We start from the raw sequence: 26,603 nt of genomic DNA on the forward strand, positions 1-26,603 counted from the left end.
TTCTGTGTATTTCTGAGGTAGGAGCCCCACACTCACAAGCCTGTCAAGCTCTGAAGACACACAGGAGGAAAGAGGATAAATGCAGCAAACTACAAAAACTCAGAAGTAGTCATTTTCGAATGGACTTAATAGAATGGAAGATACAACATGGTTAGACAAAAGTAAACTAAAAAGCAAACTACAAAGCCTTCCTTTGCTCTGTTAAGCAGTGTTAGTAAGAAAATACTAAGGGAATCTGTCTGGTGGAATAAATAAAATTTAAACATAAATCCTTTAATTCTGCTTATAATCATATATAGTTTATATGTGTTATCATAATGCATTAAGGACTTACCCCTGGTGATTCATTTTCTTTTTCTAACCATATGTTTGCAAATTTATTATACTCTTAAAAGAGCAGAACATATTTTCTATTAAGAGTCTGTACACATATTAGGATATCACTTTTTCTTTTTTTAAGGAAGGAAAATACAGAAAGTAGGGTAAGATCAAGTAATGCACATACTCTCATCCCATACTTCATTGTAGATTAAAATAGAAAATTCTAGGTCTTCTGGTCTCAGATTTTATATCTCAGCTTCTTAACAGGAGTTCACTGTCAAACATGCAAATTTTGTTTGGGAGAAGAAAATGCAAAATAAGATCTCTGTTCTTCAAAGTAATTAAATATATTCCTAGATATTTTGCTAAAGTCAGGCTTGCTAATATGACTATATTCAGTATCAGCAGAAGTATACTGGTTTTGATGATTTCTGTGTGTTTCTTTTGGCTGAAGACTATGTTCAGTGTTAAAGGTCCTTTTTATCTTACGATCTGATATCTGAGAATAGTCTGCAAACAGAAACCTTGGCACTGCTGTGGGGCTTTGCTGGTTCCAAAGGCAAATACTTATGTAATTTCTATAGTGTCTGTTGCTGTAGTAGTGGAGGTTGGGGTTTTAAGTGGGTGATGTYCAGCGTCCTGCTCGCTGTCCTGTGGCTACACGGATCTACAGCAAGAAAGCTCGGTCCACTGAAGCCATGGGGAGCTTTGCCATTGACGTCACTGGGGTCAAGATTTCATTTCAAATAAGGATCTAGCCCAAAGGCACCACAACACAGCTTGTTTATGAAGTCTTGGAGTACAAGAGTCCTGGATGTGAACTTTTATTTTAAACCACTTCAGTTCAGCAAATTTACTTCTGCTATCAGGAAGTACCATTCTTAGCCTTGAGGTAAGATCTCACTTGAATTAATGTGCCAGCTTTTTATCTTCAAATATCAAGTGTATTTTCATCACACCTTTTGCACAAGTTAGGTAAACAGGATGCTATGCAATAAGGATGAAAAATGTGTGATTTTTTAAATTATTTTCTTGCTGTTCTATTTTTTTTAACCTCCAGATGGTCCCTGGAACTGGTGATATTTTCTTTAGTCTATACGTTTCCAGCCTTAATTAGCTTACTTACCTGGCAGCATATGCTTGAGAAACATACGAAACACCTGATAATAYCAGGTGCTAATGCTTAATTGCTTTCACAAAATTAGAAGCAGACCAATGATTAAACCATAAGCAAATGATCTTACTAGAAGACAAGCTGATCAGTGTTGTGCTATAACTTCAGAGGTTCCCAGACTTGCATTAATTTCTTGTCAGCCTAGGATGCTCTGACAACGTCAAGCACAATGTGATAGCTCCATTAGTGAGTCCGATMAGATTTACTTTACTGAGATCTACAGATGCAACACGTATTTACCAACTGAGGGGTTGGCACGATTTGCCAGACTAACAGCAATGAACTAGGCTACTGGTTTGATTTACCACTTCTGGAGAAAAAAAATGCCCTGAATAGATTTTTTTTGTTGGAATTTTGGAATCAGGGGCCAGATTCCCACCATCCCCACCCCTCCAGGGAGTACTTGCTTGGGAGAAAGGAGAGAGGGCCTGCGAGAGGATTTCTCTCTTCAGGGACTTTGTTGGCAAATGTCAGGTCACCACTGCTGAGGTCAATCGGGATCTGACACAAGTCCCTATGGACAAACAGACTGGAGCAAGTCTGAGTTTTTTTTCCTCCTGTGCCATATTCAAAGATTTCTTTTCTAATTGCTCAGTGAAGATTTGAGTAAGGCTGAGTGAGGTTGAGCCTCAAGTAAGGTTGAGGTTGAGCACCCTCGCTGGGGGGGGGGGGGGGGTCACCAAATCCCTATCGTTCACTGATGAATGGTGATGGCTGTTTCTGGAGTAGCAGCAGTAATTTTACTTGGGTGTCAAGACAAAGAAGAGTCACGCAGTACTTACAGGATCCCTTTTTACAAGGCCYGGATTAGGCACAACAGCAATGAGGTGGGCAATTGTAAACAAGGAGTTCATCACATAAGAAAAAAACAAATTCTTGTGCAGCGTTATCCTTTGACAGCTGAGGCTCCTGAAAAATATGTAGCACACGTTGTAAATTAGTATTTTCGTTCTGATGTCACTTTAACAAGCACATTCTGGCAGCAGTTTCTCAAGAATGCTTTTTGGCAAGGAATAGTCGGAAAATACATGCCTTGCATGGCAGCCATAACCCCCGACAATTTCTTTGTTTTTGTTTTTACACCTGTTTTATACCGCATGCTTTTCAGAGCATGTTGTAAAGAGCCATCCAGTTACATTCTCAACCCTTGATGTCTTTCTTAATTTAATGGTAATCAAGATATTAAGYGGTGAAGCAGAACCCTGAGAATTATTACAGATGTGCATGATGCAAGTAATGAACCTCAGGAATACTGCTTCATAAGTAGCTGTTCCATGGAGACTCGATATCTCAAATATTCAGATGAAAGTTATTTGCTACTTCAGGAATTAGTGGTGAGACAGGATGGGAAATTTGGGCAGGAATTCCCTTAAATTTCAGGGAGATTTGGGTTGATATGATATTGGGTTGCATGTTTCTTAGTCCAGCTGAGATTCCAAACCAGAAGAGGTTGTTTTCCTGTTCAGAGGGAGCAGCAACCTTTTCTGAATTTTCTGATTTTTTTCAAGATTTCTGCTAATGTGGGTAGACAGAATTTCATAAGAGATGTTCAAAGAATTCTTGTCCAACTAAATCATGGCTGTAGTTTCAAACCTGAACTGTCTCCCTTTTCTAATTCATACTTGAATCCTAATGCCACCCCTTTGGCTGCTTCTGTGATACAGAGAACGCCTCTGCAGTGCTCCACGCCCGCGAGCTCAGCCTGGGGCTGTCAGGAGGTGACTGCAGAAAAGCARTCACGGAGCTGTGAGATCATGTCGTGATGTCTACATTTAGCAATCACTGGGAGCAAGCAGGCAAAATGGCAGGTAAAAGAACAGCTGGGAAGAGCAAATATCACTGCCTCACTGAGAAAAACCTCACCCTGTGCACTTAGGAGTCTTTTACAGTCTGGAATTGGCTGCTGCTGTGACTTTCTGTTGCTGGGTGTATGCAGGTTAACGCAGAACGCACTCTCCATCTAAAAAAGCTACCAAAACCAATCTAACCAGCTACCTTCTTTTATGTTTGTTTATCCTTTTTTTTTTCTTTTCCTTTCTAGTTCCTTGGTCATCTGCCATTTATTCTTGGTTCTCCTCACACTTTTCTTCTGAGTCACTGAAGGCAGTTCTTCCTCTAGCTTTATACCATCCTGCTGGTCACATCTTGATCCTGCAATGCTTATCGTTTTTGTTGATCTCCTTAATTACCAAGAGTCTCTCTTTGGTTCAGGATGTCTGTCGGATGCTGGTCACTTGCTAGGAGGATGAATACTTTATACATGCCCTGATTTTATGTTATTCCTTTAGCATCTGCTACTGGTAATTTTTGGGCACCAGATGTAGGGCTAGGTGCACCTTCACTCTGATCCATGTAGGATGGGATACCAGACCGAACAGACCTTTTTCTGGACTGACTGCTCCTACAGTGTTCTCATGCTTACTCCTGCTGCATTTCACCGCAGCACAAATCCATACTTATGTTCTTTTTCTGCTYTTCAGGTGATATTTGTCCATTCCTGGCACTTCCTTTCTCCCTAGATCTCCATCATCATACTCCGCCTACACTACTTATCCCACCTGTCTTGGAACACTACTATGTGCCCATTGTCCTCCTGYCTTTTTCTTGCTCTTCTGGCAGCTCCCATGCATCCCTAAGAAATTAGAACTTCATCAGTTACAGGGGTCTCTTCAGCTCCTGGCCACAGAGACAGACCCTTGACTCTCCAGCTGCCTTTCCATGTGAGCATTGGTATAGTGAGACTGTATTTTGTGACAGTCTTTACCATGTATGTGTGCTGCCTTACTCTTGTTATTCATCACTGCTCCTCCAGGCTCTTCTTAAGCTTATTTCTCTATTAAATYGGACAGAGTTTTCCTATGTGTTGCCATCATCTGCTGTCCAGATTCCTTTCCCTGCCTGTCTTCCTCTCCTAGTGTTACTCCTGGATTGCTCGGCCGCTTTCGTCAGTATCTCCTACTTTTTTTCCCTGACTCAAGCTTTTATGTTAAGGACACATCAGACTCATTAAGTGCCTATTTCCATATCTCGCTCTTTCATTTGACCCTCATTGTTTGTCATCAAAATGGCAAAGGCACCTGCCTGACTTGGTCCACACTGAGATAAGAGTCTTCCCTCTGCTCCGCCTGCTGCAGTTCCTTCTCTTACAGCCTCTCTTCTTTTCCGCGTATCTTCTTACTTGCCCCTCCCAGTCCATCAATTATGTTCAGACTAATCCTGCTGAGATGTTCGGTTGCTGATTCTCCTTCTGCTTTCTTCCCATTTATCCTTCCTCATTCTCCTACTTCAAAGTCTACCCTGCCAGCTCCCCAATTTCACTATCCTTCAATATTGACTGCTTTTGTTTGAGTTCTACTTTTCTGGTGGAAATCCTTTGGCAAATCTGAATTCTCCCATTATAAAATTATTCACTTTTCCCTCATTTCTGTTATCTCCCAGGTAAACAATTCTACCTCTTTAATCCCTTAGCTCCAGCCCAAGCTATCTTTACACCTACTTTTATTTCTCAGTCTATCTTTTCCCTCTACCTCTCCATCTTTCTGGGCACAGGGTTGCACCTTTTTCATCCCCTGGAAAACCAACAATTAAAATTAATTTGACCTTCCCATGTCATTGACTTCTCTCTCCTCTCTATTTCTTTCTGCAAGTATATCTCTATTGCAGATATGGAATAGCCTACATGCACTCTCCTTGTCTAATCTTCCCACTTACTTTTGTGAGCCCATCTTACCCCATCCCATTCAATTCCTCAGCCTTCTCTTTAACATCTCTCTCTCTCTTCTCAAGATGTCCCCTTATAATAGAAACTTACTTTACGTTTTCTAATTTTGTATCTACATCCACGGCCCAGCTTATCTCCAGTTTCCTTCCTTCCTTTTATGTTTCTTCTCCTGTTCCCCCCTTAGCTCATTCAACAAATTGCCTGCAACTGCTGCCTGGTGATCCTCTTCCCTGGTTCCAGTCTTTCCGGTCTCCCTTCTTCTTCTTGCTCTATACATGAAACTGCTCTTACGAGTTTGTGATACTCTCTTCCTTGCAAAAGTCAAACCTTTACTCTATTCAGTCCCTCTGCTACTTTTGACAATCAGCTGTGATTTTCTCCTTGTCCAACCTCTCTTGGCTCCCTTCTTGCCTCTTCCTGCCTCATTAATCACTCCTGCATCCTTGAAGGATCCTCCTCACTCTCTACCCATCTTTCTGTATGTTTTCTACGGTGCTTTATTAATCAGTATGCAACAAGACATCACCAGGCCCATTACCTGGGTCTAAAACACAGAGAAAGCCCTTGTGGCTTTCTCTGTGTCACTATGCCACTATGTATTGTATCTCAGACTTTCAGAGTCTCCTMTGTCTTGTTTGAAAGATATAGCTCCTCCTATATATTTCCAGAATCTCCCTGCTTTTTTAATGCCTAACTTCATTTCTCTATTTCACATATATTGACTTCCAAGGAAATTTTGGCATTATTGGCAGTATTTTCTTCATATATCTGCTCTGTGAATCTGTCATCACTTCTCACTCATGAATATCCACAATACTGATTTTCACTCTCAGTCAGTTATTTTCCATCCTCTAGCCTTTTGTTTAGTTTTCAAACAATTATTTTCAGGCTTTCTACCATGCTCTTCCTTATCCCTGGGGAAAACTCACCCAAAACATCCAAAAAACTATCTTCATTATCCTTCTTCAAATGCCTTTATAAACTTTGGCAACAATTAGACTGGAGGTATGTTGACACCACCACCCACTACTCTGGCAAGTCTAGTTATATTGTACTCCCCATCTGTCTGCATCCAAATGTCTTTGTTTTAATAATTCAGCTGGAAATGAATTAGTGCCAGGAATCCTTTTTTAATTTTATGTTTTATCATATAAGATAATAGGGTCTTAGATGGTAATTATAAAAATAAAAATTATAAAAAGATCACAATGATAATATGACGCATGTAACCATTAGAGACTCCACTTTACGAATATTCTGYCTCCTGTTACGAATTAGTATTGCTTAATACAGCTAGTCACTACTGATACAGTACTCACTTCTGAAAGTACTGCAACATCTGTGATACTAGATCATTATGAATCTTTATACTCAAAACTAAAAAGAAAATAAATCTCTGCCAGGAAAGACTTGTTATACGTGGGAAGAGTTTTCTCTCACATTCTGAGGCAGCAGCCTCTGTAGCTCTTGCCTCTACMGTCAAAGGCTGTATTGTACAGCTCTGAAACCTAATTGACCATCTCATTGACATCCTACCTTCTAATGAAGGTCAAATAATCCATCACTGTCATATCCAGATGATAGAAAACAATTGAATGTATCATCAGGCTTGCTCCCATATGGCTTGATTCTCATTTTCTTATGATCTTAGTTTGGTTTYCTCTTCATCCTCCCATTTTGCAGTACTTTATTTTAATTCCTTTCTCTACTTCTTCCTGTAATCTTTGTGTCAGGGATTAGTCATGGAAGGGAAAGGAGAAGCGGAGCAGGAGAGAGAGGAGGAGGAGTTGTGTGCCTGTCAGGAAGCCTGTTGCAGAGATGAGTCTTTTGGCACAGTTTGGGAATGGCCAGGCTTGTGAATTGCCCATGACTCGGGCCAAGGAGCGAGTCAGACACCCTGGTGCCCACCTGCCTAGCTGCAAGGTCTCAGTAGGATATAATCACCTGCTGGGATCATTCTGGATATCTGGCTTAACCAGATCCYGTCTCTCCTGTTCCATACAGCTCTTAATTGTGGGTATAAGATTTCAGATCAGATTAAACTCTTCCCAGGTTTCTTAAAACATTTCTCTGGCTGTGCTTTCATGCTCTTCACCTTCTACATAGATGGGAATGGAATTCAGTAGCCYATTGCCCTTGTGTAGGAGGTGCTCCCTCATCAAGGCTCGATCCGGTTGATGATCACATAGGTGCTTAGTACTACTGCAATAGTCKGACTGCAATAATCTGACCTGCATTGGAGATAGTGAGAGGAGATAACACACACAAAGCACCTTCTTACAGGATCAGGCTGTGCCTGGAAATTAAGGCCTGCTATGGTGAATATAGCTTTCTCTAGAAAACAAAAACATTAAAACCACTTATTCTGGTTTCTGCACAATTTACTTTCTTTGTGTGAGGAAGAAATCCTGACCTGTAACAAAGTTTCTTCAGTGGTCTGTCATCCCTGAAGCACCAAACATTTTTCCATCCTCGGAGCACTWTGTTTTCTACCCTCTCAGCTTTCTTTATATCTGCTCTCTAATTTTAATTACTTAAGAAGTAAAAGTACCTCCACAGCCTCCGTGCTAATTAATTGAATCCCTCTAGTTTCGGATTATTTGGTTTCATGACCTGAAACTATTTAGTCATGTTACAGTGGAATAAGAAYGTGCAAATTCAGACCTAATTTTATTCGTGAATATGTATATTTCTATTATTTTGCCCATTAAAGACACAAAGCCAAAATCTTAACTAGTGTAAATTAGCCTAACACCAAAGCATTAAGCAAGATGCTGATTTACATGGAGTATCTGTCTAAAAAAAAAGAATCTTTAGCTCTCTGTAGCCATTATTCCTCTAATCAAAAGTTTCAAATGACTGCCACCAAGAGTGAGCTAGTCCCTGTTTAACTGAACTAACTTTCCTCTTATACTTGAAACTATTTTTATCATTACATTCCAAAATCACCTGTTGCCCACTTTATCCCTGATTAACTACTTTTTCTTCCTCAGCCCACTATTTTCTGCCTCACCTTTTTGAACAAATCTTTCACAACAACCTCCATGGCTGCTTTAAARTCATTTTCCAAACACTTCGCAGGACTAGGCATATTAAGAATGACACAATAGTTTGTCATCCRCAGGTGGGCATATCTGTATTCTGGCATAATCAACAATCTTAACTTGAAACAATTTCTTACAGGTAGGCTACATTACAATCTCCAAACCTCTACAGCTGGTGAGCATTTTCCCTATCTTTGGTCATGAAGTGAATATCTGGCCCTCTGATTGCAGATAACTGATGTACCTTTGCTGAAATCAGCAAGACTACACCATCCCACCTGGGTCATTTTACCAGGTTTAAAAAAATCCTGTCTTTATCATTTGGTTGCATCAGAATATCTGTAAATGGATATGACAACACCAGTTTCTGAAGCTTGCTATCAGTCCTGGAAGTTTACAGTTTACAGTGGTGTAATGAAAGTGCAATGCCACAAAAAGATTACCTAAGAGCTACAAGGAGTATACACTTTATCCAAGTCCTCCTAGCTCTCTGTGTGCAATAGCTCAGGGCTTTGCCAAGTGGTTATTCTTGAATGTTTTTGCCATAGTAAACTCCCTCTTTCATCTAACATACAGATGTATTTACCGTGACTGGCACTGAGAAATCCTCTGTGGCTAGAGTATGATTTAAATATATGACTTTTTCATGTGATTTGGAAAAAAAAAAAAAAAAAAAGAAGTGATTAAGATTTAAGATCTGTTAGCAATGTGGTGCATTGTTACTTTTTAGTACTTACTGTTTCCCTGAGCCGGAAACAGAAGGCCATTCCCTGAAAGCCCGTCACTACTAATTGCAATTGAACCTGTGACTATATGTCTGAGGGCAAAACTGGGCTCTCTCTGCTTCTTCACTGCAGACACATTCTGATAAATAGTGTGCAGCAGGCTCTCTAAGGTTAAGATTTAAATGCTCTCGTTCAGTTTTTGTACAGTAGTTGCAAATATTTTTGGTGAATATAGGAGAATTCACCCTCCTTTAAAGTTCTCATACAAAACATCATTTATTTCCCCCTAATGATGACAGTAGGCTACGTACTAGGTGTCACATTCAGCCCTTACTGCTGAATCTTGGACATGCCTCCTCAGTCTTTTGGTAATGGACGTGAATATTCCCATCCCACAATAGTCTCGTCTCACCCTCAGGGAGCAACGGGCTCCAAACTTCTGCCCTCACCATCATTTGACATTGCAGTAGCTGGCTGAACCTTCCCAGGATCTACAGGCAGCTGGTAAATGAAGGAAGCTTGCTGAATYCCCAGTCACACCATTTCTCACTTTTATGTTAGTCTTGATAAGTGTTACAGCATGCTCTTGGCTACACACCACAGAGAGATGTCCCTTTGGTGAGGTGACCCTGTGATAAGGCTATGTTACCAGGATTATATAAAAAAGTACTGAGAAGAGCTACTTCTCACTGCCATGTCCCCTTCCAAGCTTTTCTTCGCTTAACACTTAAGATCCCTCAGGGAAAGAGGAGTGTATATAAAAAACACTTACTTGAAATAGAAGAAAATTGCCAAGGAAATCAACAGGGATGTTATAGACAAAGCATGGCCAACGATTGCCATATAATAAAGTATGAACGCCATCTGCAATTTAACAGAAAGAAAAGGAAACATGAACAATTTGCAGGCACTCGTTTATGTCTCATTGAGGAACAGTCTACAAAATCAACTTTCTGTTTTGCATTTCTTTACTTTCAAAGGTTCTTTTGCAATACATTTGAAATGCCASTAATATGTTAAAAAGCATCAGTCGAGGTTTACAGATAAGTGTTTCTTACATAAGTTGATCTGTTTCTGCTGTCTTGTGCACTGAAGCCACTGACAAGATTCCCATTAACTCTGCGCCTCGCTAACTTTCCAGAGCTCTAAGACAGCACAGCGGACATAACTTATGTGGATTTTCAAAATAGCCCTTGATAAGATTCCACACCAAAAAAATATTAGAGAAAACAGGTTGTCAGGTCATTTTATGGTCTGAAAGCTGCTTAAGCAGGAAGAAATCTTAATGGTTATTTTGAGATGGAGATCAGTCAGCAGTGAGGTGCCTCTGCGACTGGCATTAAGGCTATTTTTTTTTCAACATTTTAATGATAATCTTCCTCAATGACCCGTGAGAGGAGAATGCAGAGAAATCTTTGAGTTTCTTAGTTCTTCCAGATAATAGGGAAGGAATTCAGAAAGGCCTCAAAAAACTAAATGACCTTAAAGTGCCATATGAACTTCAAAATGGATGAATGTGGGGTAATACATCTAGGGACAAATAATTTGAACCAATGCTGAACTCAGAAATGAGAGCTAAAACTCAGGAAGAGATTACATTGTCATCCTGGACAGTTTTGAATCATTGGCTCAACATATAGTGACAGCCAAAAGGTCAACAAGATGCTGGACATAATCAGGAAAGGTACTGAGAGTAGAACAACATTTTGCCACTATTTAAAACTTGGCACTCCCATATCACAAATGCTTGTGTATTTCTGATCTCTACACCTTAAGAAGGACAGAGTGAAGCTGGACAAAGTGCAAAGAAGATGACTAAATTAATTAGGGGGGTGGAGCAGCTGCATTACGGTGAGTGGCTATAAATGCTGGTATTCTCCCATTTGGAAAGCAGAAATTAGAGGGGGCTTGTGGCTGAGGCCCACAAACTCATGAAAGCAACAGAGACTGAAAACTATTGTGCAGCTTCTACTACACTAGAACAACAGACCCTGTGACAAATTCTGTTTTTGAGACTAATCCAAACCTAGCTGGAGATATTCAAGGCCTGCCTGGATGCAACCCTGTCTAACACGCTCTAGGTGACCTTGCTGAGCGGGGAGGTTGGACTAGATGATCTCCAGAGRTCCCTTCCAACCTTACTGATTCTATAATTCTATGATTCTGTGGAGGGCAACTAGCTAATAAGTCTTACATTGCTGTAAAACTGTTATGCATAAACAGAGAATCAGACTTTAACTAATATCACTGAAATCCAAGATAAGCCTATCCATATTTTATATGCCAACAGTGAAATAAAATCGCAGGACAGCACCTCAACTGCAGAATGCTGCGGTATTTAAATGTTGTATTTTGGCCTCAGCCGAGCTCTTAAGCATCATCCAGCTTCAGAAAACTGCAGGAGGCTAATGGCATGCCAGGCTTTGCCATTTTCTTCTTTTCTGAGAGTGCTAATATATTATCAGCCTGTAGTGAAGAGACTACCAGATAGCAGGTCTTAGCTACTCTGCTGGGTTTATTTTGTTAGATCAATTTCATTCATTTTTCTTGTGTTACGCATGAGTAATTTTTCTTTTCAATGATCAGATGAATCCTTTTAGGACCACCCTCCTCCCCGAAAAGCTCACAAGTACCATTGCAGCATTTTAAGCACTGTTTCTATATTCCTCCTCCTTCGCTTCTTTTGTGAGTCTTTAGCAAAGTGTGAAGAATAAAGGGAGAAGGCATGTTTCATGCAGTTCTTTCAGTTCAGACATCTTCAGTTAATATCTGGCTAACTTCTAATTGGCTTCTATAGTCCTGATTTTGCTGGTCACGCTCTTTTGCAGATTCCAGCTCATGTTAAACTTTCAGTTGGAAACAAGGATGAATAAAATTCAGAAAAGAAAACCATTCTTCTTAGCACAGATGTAAAGCTTCTAGTTTGTTCTTTTGCCATTTTACAACTTCGGAATCAGCTCCTGCTCTCATTAATGTAGATGATGTGGTGGCCTGATTTATATTTACACTGAAGTCACATTTACACCATTCTAGCTTGTAGAGTGGACACGAATATAAATACCATTCCCAAARTTATGGAAATCCATGAATACCGGTTGGAAAAACTCTAAGGTTCCTAGTTTCCTTCTGCAGTGACTAACCATATCTCTGAGTGCAAATGCTTGACAAGCTGTTCTGACAGCACCAGCAGCTGCAGGAAGAGTCAACCAGACTGCAGGGAAGACAAGACAACTTTCCAAATATGGAGTAGCAGGAGAGGCTTGTACACACGTGCACGTGACATTTCTTTCATTGCATAAAAAATGATTTCCATGTTTTTTCACTCTATTAAATTGAATAAAATTCCAAGGCTGAATTTTATTTGGACACCAGTTGTTTATAATCTTTTTGCTTTGTGTTGCCTGAAACAGCTATAAAGTAGGAAAGGATTCTGGGTAGCTCCATGCAGGTGTATGTGTGTGTGCACCACAGACGACTTACAGCTATTCAAACTATCTGTCTTTCATCACACAACTGCTAAATCATTTTAAATGGATACCTGGGGCTCAGMAACAGCATTTTTTTGACTACTCCATATAAACTTACTATTGTAAGCTTCAAAAAAGTTTTCCAAAAATAATAATGAAGGCAGATCAGAATGAACTGAATTGTSAGATAACAAAAAACATGGTATATCATTGCACTTTTAAGAACTGGCTGCAATATGTTTTTTTAAATGATCTATCTCACAAATAGAGCATATTGATTTTTTATGCAGGAGCTGACATTATTACTTGTTTGAAGTTAGTAGGAAAAATCAATCTGTCATATCTCTTCTGCCATATAGGTTTTATAACATGCTGATTCACCAATTTTTTTACAATTCATGCRGCTTTTTTCATCTTGGACTCGGAAAATGTCTAAAAGAAACATTCAAATGTTCCTTTTTGCCCTCAAATTCTTCACTTGAGAAAAGAGAATTCTCCAATAGAAATGCATCCTACTTAGTTAATTAAATTGTCTGTAGGTACATGGAAATACCCTAGAAATAAAGCATACTCCTGGTTTTTGAAAGCTTGAATTAAAGGTCATAATCCAAGTTGGCATTACTGTAAAGTYAGATTCTTTCTGCTTTTTCCATTATTTTTTATTTCAGAAAAATCTCAATGTACGTATAATTTTCCCTTGTGTTCTATCTCCACTTTGCTTGAAAGATGTTCAAAATTCTTCTTCTGGAAGGCATGGATAATAGGTAACAGAACTACATTTTTTGCATCCCCACATGGGCCAACATCTGGAAAAAATATATTTTTATGGTGTTTCCATTTAATGCCTTTGTGATCTCAGATTGTTACTATTATTCTCTCCTGGTTACACAGGTGAGCCCTATTTTACCACAATAGTTTTTCATGCCACAAAAACTTTTAGAATTTACCTCCCATCTAGTCCATTACCCTTTTCCAAGGCGCTTCAAGCTGGATCATTACTAAATATAACCATAGACTGCTTTTTGGCTGGGTAAATAAAGATCCTCCAACACAAACTCCAAATTAAATCACTTTCTTACTCTTTTCCTTTCACAATTCCAAAGAGCCACAAATTATTCTGTCATGAATCTGTAATCAGATTTTCCTGGAGCTCCATTCACATTTGAGAAATATGTTTATTTTCATAAGCTTCCATAACTTAATTTTTCAAAGCTTTTCTCAGATTTCTCTCTCCTTGTTTCTTTTGGTGCTTTTATACTTAGTTCTCCTCTTTCAGCTGAGCAATTTGATTTTGGAAATATCGATGCAAATACTTAATTTAGTAGTGTAAGTAACCTCATTGACTTCAATCAAACTGTTAAAGTTAAATGTGTTCAGGCTTGTACGATTTCTGCCATAATAGTATCTTCATAAATATTTTTTTTTCAAAGGGAGTGAAGATAGAGTGATACTCTTTGCTTATAAAAAGTGATTTTAAAATGATATTAAAATCTGTAAACCTGCAGAGAAGGCATCAACAGCTTGGGAGATGCTTGTTACAGAAAGCCAAAATGAAATTGTAAAGGATCACTTTATAACTGTGGAACAATCAGGGAAAATGACAGTAATTAAAAATGCATTTGAAAAATCCTGCAACACTGGTCATATGAATTGCTACGAAATTACCTGAAGCAAACCCATATTTAGGTTTGAATATTCATCAAATAATTTTAATAAGTTAGCATCTCCAGGACAACGCTATTAAATTCTTGTGCAACAAAGAAAGCTGAATGCTAAGGACTATTCTGACCTCATTGATATGTATCCTGCTGCTAACCCAGCCCCAAACCATTCTCAGATGATCACTGTCTTCGTAACTGTAGCATACCTTCAGTTTTTCAGACGTGAAAGAGTTGCACAGAGTATAGTTGGACCAAGTTCGGTTGCTCTCAGGATGTCTGAACCAGTTTCCAGTTTCATCACAATATTTTGAAGCCCTTTCTGAAGATAAAATGCAATAATAGTTATTTTAGCATGTGCATATTATGCTTTTAAGCATTCATCAAAAATAAACAACATGTTTGGAAATAAAATGCCTGTGTAACAAAATCCAAAGGATTTTCAGCTTGTCCAATTAATATATATTTTCTGGTTTCTTTTTTTCCTCACAGAGATTTATCCGTCAGTATCCTTGTTTTTTATCTGTCTCCTTTGGTCTTGAATGAATGCAGTGGAGCATAACTATCAGCCTTCAATCAGAAGCAATTATTTCTGTGATAATTAATTTAAAGCACCTGTTAAAACTGTTTATGGAAGAAGTAATGGTAAGCTCAGACACAGACCCTGTACAAGGTGTACACGTGAAACACAGTGGTTTCTGCATATCTTCAGTTTTCATGGCAGTCTACAATATTAACATTGGAAAATGGATGCATGCACTTGCTAGCATGTAAATCAAAAGGTTTTGATTTCAAATGTTTTTTTTTTTCACTCACAAGAAGACACTGCTCTCACTACACAGACACAGACAGACTGAATCTTGTAGCAGGGTTTCATGTGTTACGGGGAATACCTGACCGAAGGAGAAGCCATAAGGGAAACTAGCTCTCACTAGTCCTGACGTGGTGCTCTGCCGCTCTCTGTGCAGAGGTGCCCTGGAAGACAGCTGGGGCAAATGTTATGTATTGTTGCAAAGTGCTTCAGTGGTTTGAAACAGTCTTTTGAATCAATAGTTAAAAATACTGTGTGGTGGAACTGTGGCAAGCAGTGGTATAAACTGGAGCCTAGGAATTAGAGAAATGGTGGTACAGTGGCACGGTAGCACTGCTTTAACGCAGATGGTGAAGCGTCCTGCCCAACCTCTGCGCTGGCTAAAGCCTGCCAGAGGCCAGCGGGAGCCCTTTTTCTTTGCTCTGAGACTGTAAAGCACGCAGACATACGGAGAAGTACACTCGCAATGGATGGACGCTTTGGCATAGGTCCCAAGTGTTCATTTGGCTCCGTTTAAATAATCTGATGAGTTCTTGGCCTCCCCAGGCGTGCATCGGGGGCTGACTTCTGCACCACAGGTAGCTGTGACAGCCTTTCCTAGAGCCGTGCAGTACAGATAGCTCATSAGGTTCGTGTTTCTTCACACGTGCCCTTTTATTGTGGAAGAGGGACTCTAAGGATTTCAGAAACGTGTAGCTCTGACTAGGCTGAGGGATGTCTGGAAGCACAGATGTGTGCTGTACATGTGTCCTCTCAGCCATGCACAAATTTCTGTCTGGGAAACCCTGGAAGCTGAAGTGCAGGCAGTCACTTCTAATCACCTGTCAAGATTTGGACTCATTCCTTTGGCCTTTGCTCAAACTYAGCCACATGGGAGTCCGTGGAAAGTTTGCCTGAGTAACAAAAGCAGGAAATGCATAAGATCAGACACGTTAATTAGTTGATGTTTTCTTAGATAGTGGTACAGCTTTTTTATTTTATGAAAAACAAAGTATTTCACATTTGACTTTTTATCTAAGAGTACAAAAAGTCCACCTTGGCTTCCCTTCACCTATTTTATCTTTACAACTGCATTGGTTCTATACATACCACATTAGCATTTTTTTCTGTTCAAGATGTGCATTTATTTTTCTTAAACAACTCTGATGATTTATGATACCATTAATTTGTAAGATTCATATTCCCTCTTTACACCACAATTAAGAAAATCTATTGATCATATGGGCAAGGTGAAGTTTATATAAGCTGTACTCTCTTCCTCTGACTAGAAATAAACTTTATACAGCACCATGGCAAAAAAGGACAACTCAGTCATCCAGAAAATAGCATGCTGTTGAAATTAGTGTGAGTTTCAAATCATTTTGGGGGGGAGGGGATTTGTTGAAAATCAATACGTGCATCAACAGCGAGAGGAACAGTACATGTTATCTCAGCCTTCCATCATTTCGGCTTGGAGATAATCTTATGCTGCCTGTGCAGCAATGTTCCCCTTGTTCTCTTTGCCAGATATTATCTGAAGATGGAAAAAGTTTTCAGTGACAGATAAAGATTAATGGTTACTCTACCAAGGAACACAGTGTACAAACATTGTACCTACTATCCTATGTACTGTGCAATGCGCATGGCCTTTGTTAATATGCTATAGAACATAATGCTAATGCCATCTATCATCGCTATTCTTTAACGTCTAGGTAGGCTTTCTGCCTCAGCTTAATACAGCCTCTGTAAATTAGAGGTAAATCTGTTGCCTCATACTTTTTCTTGAATCTAGACAGACATAGCTGAGCCTAGTTTGGAAGTTGCTTGTGTTGCCACAGCCCACTGATTTCTTACTATGATATTGTCACAATATGGGCTTGTGATAGACTTGCTAACCATGATGTATAACTTTTTAAACATTTTCTTCACAAGATGACAGTTAATTCTATGAACTTTATCAGGAAGAAGGATAGAATAAACTGTTCTCTGCTCTTGGAAGATTATAAATAAAGAGAGTCAGTCTCRGGTACCTGAGTCTCCTCTACCCAGGGTAACTCTGAGATGTGATGGGTTTAGTGAGTAGAACTGGCTTTTGAAAAAGTTTACAGAAGAAGCTGTAGTAAGCTCAAAAGAAATACACAGATGTGTAAGAATGGGAAAGACTATTACCAAGGCAAAATGGAAGTATGTGCTTTAAGATTATTAAAACATTATGTGGACACTAATCGTCTAGGTTGTGACTACGCCCTATCAGCTTGGATCGCTTGTGTATCACATTATTCAGAGTGTAGGAATTGTGATGTTGGGTGGGATCCATCTCACCCGACTTTAGTTACTTTAAATTATAMATTTATTTAAAGGTAGTTGTGCAGGCTCTCTGTAGTTCCCTGGAATGACAGACACTTTAAGAGATATCTTGGCACCAGATGAGAACAATCTCCCCCAYAATGGCAGTTTCTTGGGTGTACTAAAATGTCTAAAAAGATTATTACTAAAAAGTAATAATAATTTTGCATGGGGTTTGAGCTACTGATAGTACCTCTATGAATCRTATTTTCATACAGAACAACTCAGTCATTTATATTTCGCAAATATCTAAACCCAGTAAATATGAAACAAACATGACACTTCTATGAATCGGGTTGTTTTACAATTAGAACAACTCTATAGCTAGCAGATGCTAAAAGAGTCAACACCTTTTCTACTGTTGAGTTACATGTTGGTAGCTAACAGACGTCTTCCTCTGTTGTAGCGCATGCTCAGCACATACCTGACATTGGATTGTTTGCCATTCTTTGGATAGATCTGAATAGTACTTAGTTTTGCAGACGAGGAATTGGAATTGCTGGTACTTCTGTAGCACATCTGATTTACTTATATCTTCAGTAAAATATTCTAGAAGAAATTATTTCAAAAACAAAAAACCCTCTGATATAACACAACGGAGCCCATAAAAGAACTTCAGCTCTGGGGTCTATAACTGAAGAGTGATATTAAAATGCCTCAGTCTGCAGAACTGAAATCTGTATAATAGAGTCATGTGGTGTACCATGGGAATAAGAAATGATATTTAAAAGGTAGCTATTAAGCTGGCTAAGAAGCATGATAGAAATGCACAGAAGAGGAAAAGGAGAAAGAAGCAACTGGACAAAGAATCCAGCTGAAGAAACAGATTTGTTTTATTTATCACTGTCTAAATGATATCACTTCAAGATAGCCAAATAGGACCTGCAGAAATTCAGAGCTGACTGCTTTTTAGCATAGCAGATAAAATCTAATTTTGTGGCAGGAAGAGAAGGGCTCTCTGTGGCACACTCCTTCCTGCTAGCAGGTCCATGTGGCTCCAGGGCACCTGACACTGCTTCCTCCTGCCTCCAGCCCAGCTGCAAGCACAGACTCGTCACCGTGTGGAGGCATAGCGTGGGTGGAAGGAGCGCAGGATGTACTAGGCACATGGGAGTGGGCTCACTACCTGGGGGATCGCAGTCAGGATGATGGCTGAAGCAGGAGATACCTGCAAAAGTGGCCTTCCTAACTGCCCTGAGCCAGGAATGTCAGATGGAGCTGGCACCCAGAAGGTCTCTCTCTTTCCGGTTTGTGTAAGGTCATGATTTCTTGTCTGAAATGACTGTGCCTGCCAGTTATGTATTTTACTCAGCTTTATACATTTTGCCAGCTGAGGAAAGGACCAGTCTATGTCCATTATATCCAGTCCCTTGTAGCCACAAGCCTTGGTGTCATAGCTGCTATGTCCAGAAGGATCCATAAAAACTATTCAGTGTGTTCCCCTTCTCCTGCATGGGACATCTGAAGATACTTTTTACAGAAGACACAAGGTTTCAGAAACTGCAAAATGGCACAAGAAGAGAACAGTAGTGAACAAAAATACTGCCTGGGCCTTTGCCATCTCTGCTGCCAGGGTGGTCCTCAGATTGCAGTGACAGTAGGGAGTGAACCATGATCCATGCTGCAGAGTGAAGGGAGCTCATTCCCTCCAATCAGTGTCAGAGTAACAAGGTAAGGCTTTACTTCTGTGATTTTCAGCCATGAGAGATAACAAGATATCAATCCTCCTCTGATGTAATTGCTTATGCATACACATATAGATCTGTTTTTGAATTGTCATCATAAAAATTTTGCTCTTGGAGCCATGTGGAGAGTTGCGAGCAATTAGTTTGTAATAGACATTAAAGACATAAATAAACTAATCAGTGAACTGAATGGAGCTTTGGTAAGAGCAGCCTTGGATCATTGGGTGAGTCAGTTGCCTGTGAGCCAGCCAGGCTTGCTCCACGTTGGATGGTTACTGCTCTTAACCATACGCTTTTCTAAAAGAAGAAAGGGAATGAAAATGAAGTGAAAAGGTACGACTACCATAATGCATTTTGTACATTAGACTGCATTGCTATATGAGATTGGGCCAAATTCATCCTGACCAGGAGCAGAAAGCTTGCATAGTGAAGTGGGTAATGTAACATTCCCCTGCCATAAAGCAAACTGCCTGTGTATCGTGTGGGGCACTGATCTGCACCTCATAATACCCCCAGCAAATCCATCTCGGTAGAAGGCTATAACATCCACGATATATTTTCATTCTATTTTACTAGCAAGAATATTACCAGAATGAATTATGTACTATAGTCCTATCAAACACAATTCCTATCAATTTCAGCATGACTGAGAGATTCCAAGGAATTACACCAAAGATTAACTTGGATAAAATATGAATATAAAATATAATTCAAGGGAAACTGTATATGATGTCTGAATGTGGGAATATAAAACCCAGCCCTGCTCAGAGATTCACAGACAGGGATAGATGAGACAACGAAGTTCCTGCTGTCACTGGAATTAACCCAGTAGGTCTCCTTATGTTCTTCCACAACATTGATTTGTTTTTATGCATTATCACATTGCACATGCTGGTCATTGTGAGAAAGAGATTGCTACAAAAGGCAACAGTTGTCCCAACTTGCAGAGAGGGATTTCTGTATGTTTATTTGCTTTAAGATACTAATTTCCTTTCACGGAATAGATCTGCATCCAGGTGGGAAAAAGAAGTGTAGGAAGCCCTAGTTAATTAAACAGACTAGATTTTTACAGTGGTCCTTTCCTGTTTCAGAACTCAGATTTCTGTCTTGTATGAACTACTGTAAGCTCAGTGAAATAAGTGGAATTACATCAAGTTAAGCTGGTTGTGAAGCTGTCAGGCAGAAAATGGACCGAGCACTAAGCCCACTGGAGCTGTCTTTCTCATCTTACTTCTGGGCCATTTTTGCCAGAATATGATTTCACCTTATTTACTTTCTAACATACTGTAAGAATTTCCTCTTGGCATCGACGCTGAATGTTATCAGGGGTTTGGATATGGAGATCTGTTATACAATATTCACAGGTGCAGATGGCTAGGAGGATCAGACCTTATGTTGCCTGATACTGTTTCACTTTTCCAGTTATGAATGAAGTAAGTATCAAAGTGCAAAAGGAAAGCTTCACAATGACTTTTTTCTAGGACTCAAAGTTACACATGTCTCCACGCAAAAGCAGTTTAGATGTCAGTGGTCTGATACGCACTAGTTCTGCAGATAGTGCAGTTCAAAGCAGACTTGTTTTTGAAGTCCATTTAGACATTGCATGTCTGAAACGTACGTTGAGGTGGTCGATACCATGGAGCCTTAGTGAGAAGGAAATCTGACCAGCACTGCAGTTTACATCTTGTAAAACTATTGTTCTTTAGGATTAAATTTCTCTTTCTTAAAATGGAAATCTAGCTGTATTTTGCTTAACAAGCATAAGTTACCAAATAAAATAATGACTTGTGATAAAAAAATCTGACATACTTTCCACGGGATGGCTGAACTTGTGCTTCTGGTCACCTCTAAGTGGCAGCCACTTCCATTAGCAGTTGAAAGATTTCTAGTCACCACACAATTTTGTCTCCTCCTACTTTATTAAGTCCCCATGTGACGATCAGGCACCTAACAGATACTCTAGGAAAGTGGCTGAAGCAGGAGCTGCCGTCGTGTCACGGAAACAGCGTCAGTCGGCTAGGACGGAGGCAAGGAGGCAGACAGAGGCGCTGACAAAGCAGCAGAGACGTGTCGGGTTGGGGAGGCCGTATTTGTCAGTGTGTCAATATGACAAATGAAGATACCATTCTTAAATAGGACAATGGCAAAAATAGCAAGAAATTACCAGAGACTCCCCCCCCAACCCTGCCCCACCCCAACACAGTGGCTCTATAGAGATAACAGGAATTAAAAGAAAAAAATTAAAAATAGATAAGCTTTAAAACAGAAGAAAGAATAACAAGAATGCCTGCACAGYGAAGAGCAGATTCTGCAGCATATGTATAAGTACCTAAAGAAGCCATCAGCAATCAGCAGACCTCAACATTAATAAGCATTAATAGGAAGAGTGAGGTGCTTCTCTATGGATGGTTTAAAGTGTTACTTTGAAGAGTGTTGTTGTAATGGAGAGACTGGCTCAGAACAAGGCTTTGGAGATAAGAAGGTGGGGAGAAGAGCTGGTAAAAGGTGTCCTGAGAACGAGGAGGAGAGCTGCTCTATGATTACCCTCATTCATTCTGGGATGATGGTCTAGAAGCTGTGGAGAGAGTTCTGGGACTTCATAGCTGCCCAGTACTTACTTGTGCTACGAGCTAAACACAAACCAGGACTGTTAGCACCACTCTTTTTCTTTTCTTTTTCTTTTTTTTTAATGAAAACCGTGGAAGCAGGGAAGGCAGATGACTTGTACTGAATTGTCCTATTCCTTGGAGGAGTGGTTGCCACCTAGAACTGCTTGTTTTGAGACAACATGAGGATGACATAATGAGTGAAATGGGGGAAATAAACTGAAATGGAAGGTGTAGACTTCATCCAAGAGGYGTCTCCGCCAGGAATGTAAGAAGACCTTTATAACTTCGGAGCCTCTTTGAACTCTTTACTGAACGTGGGCACCTCTGTTAGAGAAGTGAATGAAATTTGTCCAATTCTTTTAAAATACTATTACTAGCATCTTTTGTGCAAATAGTCTAACAGTTAAAGCATTTGTTTGTGGAGTGGAGACACAGGTGGAAGGCTCCCCTTAGCTCGAAGGGTCTCAGCTCTCATCAGGGTGCCCCAGGGATTAGCGTGTGAAGTTGACCCCACGGCAAGACTCTCCAACCTGCTTTTGAAACTATGGTACTGTATAGAAAAGAGTTCAAGACTGAGTATGTCAGTTAGTAAATCAGGACACAAAAGACAAGWATTTGTGATTCATTGCTCGTGAAGTATGCCAGGAATGTTAGTTATCGTAAGAATTGTGCTGTAGGTTTCAGAGTATTCCCATACGAGCATATTCCCACGCAGCCTTGCTCACTYGCTTTCTGGGGCAATGAATCCTTTCCTGTCCAGTGCCCATTTTCAATGAAAAGGGGAAGGTTCCTTCATCCAGGTGAAGATGGGGATTTGAGTCCTTGAAAACTGGGACTGATACCGAAGTATCCCACCTGCTGCATGAAGTCTCTAACCATGGCTTGATTTTTTAAAGAYCAGAAAAACTGACAAATCTGACTGCTACTACAAATAGCATTCAACTAAATACATATTGGGTCTTATTCAACATGGAAACTCCTCTGTTTCTAAACAGGCAAAAAACTCACCAAAACCAATAGTTTAACTATTGGACTCAATAATCAAGACATTAATTTACAGCTCTGCAGTAGTCTATTTACTTTCCAATTAGGCACATAAATTTTGTTTTAACCTTGTTGAAAATGTTTAGATTTATATGTCCCCTCCAATAATTTTTATTTGCAATTGACACACTGTATCTGTGCTTGATCTAGCAYATTGTAGCATGAAACATTTCCATAAGCAMTATGTCCTGGGTTTGGAACATACAACTATATCTTTCATCAGATAATACGCTTTGTGGTGTTTTAACAGTATCTAATATTTCCTCATACTTATTTATTAGTATTTCTGTCCCCCTTTTCCCTTTCCATTTAAATGAATTTTTAAATGACCTTTTAAATATTCTTGATTTATTTCTCTTAGTCTGAAAGACTGCAAGTATCTGCATGAAGAATTCAATGAATAACAGAAATTGTGGCTGAAAGAGCATTTTTTCTGCTTGATTTCTTCCATAAAGCTGTATTTTCGAATAAAAATAGAAGACAGAAAATGCTGATATACATTTCATGCATAGAATAATATTTTCAGCATTTTCTCTTCATTAGAAAAATTTAGAATTGTTTTAAAAAACGTTTTGATAGCAATATCAATATAAATAACAGTCATTGACTAAACAGTCAATATTTTCATAAAATAGATCCCAGAAATCCAAGAGTAAAATTTATACAAAAACAAATACATTTAAAATGTTTTAAAAATTCAAATATATAAATTTTGCAACCCTATAAATGTATATGTTTTCATCTCAGACAAACTCTCTGAGATTTCACAATGTCATAAAAATGCCTTTATAAACTTGCTTCCATTTAATGGCATGAATGTTCTGAAGGGCTTCCTTCAAAACATAATATTATGAAAAGTAATACTCTACCAGTTGGATCAAAGTCTGGAAAATAATCTGGACAATTCTGAGCAGTGATTCTTCCAGCAGGTGTGTCATCCCAGCACAACCATCCATCCCAGGTTCGGTTACAGAACAGACCTAGACGTTCAAGAGGAATTCAGCAATTAATTTAACAAATAGTCATGAACACATTCTGCTCTACTCTCCCAAGGAATAGTGGCATCTGCAGTTAATAAAGTGTTTTGTTTTTGCGATAAAAAACCTTATTATTGCTACRCTTTGAGTGTCCTTCAGATGCTACAGAGTTCTTCTGGTTGCTGACCAATTGATGACAATGAATGGTGTTAGTTTTACCGGAAAGAAATGTTTTAAAGCCAGTTGAATTGAACTTCAAACGTAGATCTAATCCTATAGATTCATGGTCCTGATTCCAGTACCTTTTTAGCCCTAGTTACATGCACTAGTGGTAAAGGGGGCCTGAATTGCCTGGATCCTTACAGACATCCACRCTTCATTTCCCCTTCTGCTCTTCAGCAGGTCTGAAGACCAAGTCTTTGAAATGCAAAGCTGGAAGAGCTTTCAGGGCTGTCCCAGGTAAAGACAGCATTTGCAGAGACTGGTCCCTGTAAGCTTGTTGCATTGCCCAACACTAAAGATTAGTGTGTGTCTTTAAAGCTGTAGCGTGTGACGCCAAGACTGCAGTGGCTGTGAAAACCTGTAGATCCAGTGAAGTGAGGTGTAAGATCAAAGGGTGTTTTTATGCTGTCTACAGCAGGCTAACTCTGCCCCCTGAGGTTGCCCGGGGAAGGCATGTAAATCCTGTCCTCGTCCTGCCCCTTCAGGGAAGGCAGCGCTGTCCAGGCTATGTCCCTTACTAGCGTTGTTCCCAGCCCCTGAAAAGATGAAGAGAGGAAAAAAAAATCCTTGATTTCATTTTTCCCTGCCATGCTAGAAATACATTATATAGCTCATTCTTGATTCCCATTACAGAGAAGTTACATACTGCTTAACTGAAATTGTACGGCAAGACTGTTTGCTGTAACGCATTTTCCCCACTCATTGCAGATTTAGTCAAGTAAAACATTAAAATAATTGTACTTTGTTATTTCCCATTTTAAATCAGTTTATGCTGGAGAAAAGATATTTATCATCATGACTGTCAGGTCAAAGGGAAATACAGGGAGAAAACATATCTCGCATTTTATGCTCTGGTCCCAAGGGAGTTTTAGAATTGCTGTTATGATCATGTAAGTTGTTTTTGAAAGACTCATAAGGAAGTTAGGCTCTAAATAGCCACTGAAAGTTAATAAAACATAACCATCTAATCTCTCCTGGTGCCTTTAAATTATCCTCAGATAAGCTTCTTCTTTAAGCTTTCCTTAGAAACAATATTTACAACAGATTTAGAAAGCTGTAAAAAGATACCTGTTATTTTAAGTCAAAAGAGTTTTGAATTGAAAATTGAAAGCATAAAACATTCTAAACTAATGTTTTCCAGGTTAGTATATAACAAAAAAGATATTTTTATGAAGACTTTTTCCTTATTAGCTAAGATTTTATGCAGATACATTTTCCCGTTGTCAAGTTAAAAGTGCTAATGCTACATGCTCAGTTCATTAACAAATCGTGATATCAGCAGTTTGTTATCTATCTTTCAGGCACTCTCATATTCTTCTCTGGCTTTGAGATATAGTTTAATGACTTTTAGGGATTATTTTGTAATGTTAAAGAAAAAGACAGGTAGAAAATGGATGCAACTTGAGCGTTGTATCTGAGAGACACTGCAGAGTGAGCTTGTCAGGAATTTCTCCCTTTTGTTTTAAATCCTTTGCTTTGCCGTATAAGGAAAAAAAAAWTCATTGGTGTTGATCTATACATTGTAGAATGTGTATTTCAAGGTAGATAAATGGATATAGATATGTATTTTCAGAACTGGTGCAGGAAATAAGCCAATGTAAGCAATAAAACAGAAAAGGATGAGGAGCAGGATACTGGTGCGCAACTGGCTGAAAAGATTACAATTTTGGATGGCTAGGGAGGGAGGGAATGCAGCAGTGCCCCTGAAGGATGCGACTTCAGGGGCTACAGAGGTCACAGGAAAAATTTGGACACATCTGGGCAGGGTGTCTCAAAGCAGTGCAAGCCTTTCTGGGAGCTTCAGTTAGAGATAAACTTCACAACTGTCTGTGCTAGAACCTTGTAATTGGTATATCCCTTCAACCAATGTCTCTTCTCAGGAAGAACTGTCCCACAGTTGTCCTTTGCATCAGAATTTTCCGTCTCATCCCATCTTCTCTTTCAAATTTGCAGGCAAGACATTTAGACCCTTGATCAGTTCCAACACTTTAGGAGGTATAAATGTTGGAGGATGAGTAAGGATTTAGTTGTGACTTATAGAAAATACAGTGAAAAGATGACTTCAGTAGTGTCATTCCCTAACTGCCCATTATCTCCATTCTGAGACAGAAATTAATTAAGAGCATGTTGCCATGCACACAACAGTCCCGAATGGCATCACTTAAATCTAGCTGCTAATCAAAGAATGCAAGAATTGCTGCGCTGTGTCAGGTTCCCGCTGACCTACAATAACTGCTCTCCTGCGACAAAGCCTCCCTTGAGAAAACTACCTGGAATTCGTATCTAACGAGAATTAGTTCATGCAGGGCAAATGCTTCAGGAACTAATCACACGATTAAGGGGCAAAAGAAAGGGGAATCCAGTGGAACTATCCATGAACGCAAAAATTACGTACTTATAGACTGAAAGAGCAATCTGAGCAACTTTTTTCCTTATCAAGTCCAGCAGCTAAAGGCGTGTTTATGTCTGAAATATGAAGGTTTCTATCCCATAACGTACCTGTGGTTCTTTCTCATTACTGGCCTGAATGAAAACCCATTTAAAGCAATGGGAATCTCTATTCATTCCAAAACATCAAATCCTGAGCATCTTAACATCTAATCATTCTTTTAGCCTTACAGAAATTGGTAAAGTCTTTGTGGTAATGAGTTATAGAAATGTCTTTATTCTTGTATTATGAAAAAAAAACATGATTTCTCCACCCCATTCATTATGTTGGGTACCTTTATCATGTGCCTTTAGTATATCTTCTCTTTAAACTGTTACCTCAATCTTTCTGTTCTTTGCTTGCATAAATTCTTGCAATACCTCCAAACTTTT

General features: G+C 39.3%; 1 protein-coding gene across 1 annotated transcript in view; it reads right to left on the bottom strand.

The window, feature by feature from the left end:
- CALCR (calcitonin receptor) overlaps positions 1-26,603 on the bottom strand; it is a 164,959-nt gene that overhangs the window by 37,689 nt on the left and 100,667 nt on the right. Inside the window, exons 4-7 of the mRNA XM_085310511.1 lie at positions 23,454-23,564; positions 14,320-14,432; positions 9,758-9,849; positions 2,278-2,404 (exon numbers count right to left, since the gene is read on the bottom strand). Of these exons, the coding sequence (XP_085166637.1) occupies positions 2,278-2,404; positions 9,758-9,849; positions 14,320-14,432; positions 23,454-23,564 (443 nt within the window). The remainder of the gene's footprint in view (positions 1-2,277; positions 2,405-9,757; positions 9,850-14,319; positions 14,433-23,453; positions 23,565-26,603) is intronic.

This window comes from Rhea americana, unplaced genomic scaffold (genome assembly GCF_003343005.1).
Source record: "Rhea americana isolate MKP2758 unplaced genomic scaffold, rheAme1 scaffold_32, whole genome shotgun sequence".
Taxonomy (NCBI): Eukaryota; Metazoa; Chordata; class Aves; order Rheiformes; family Rheidae; genus Rhea; species Rhea americana.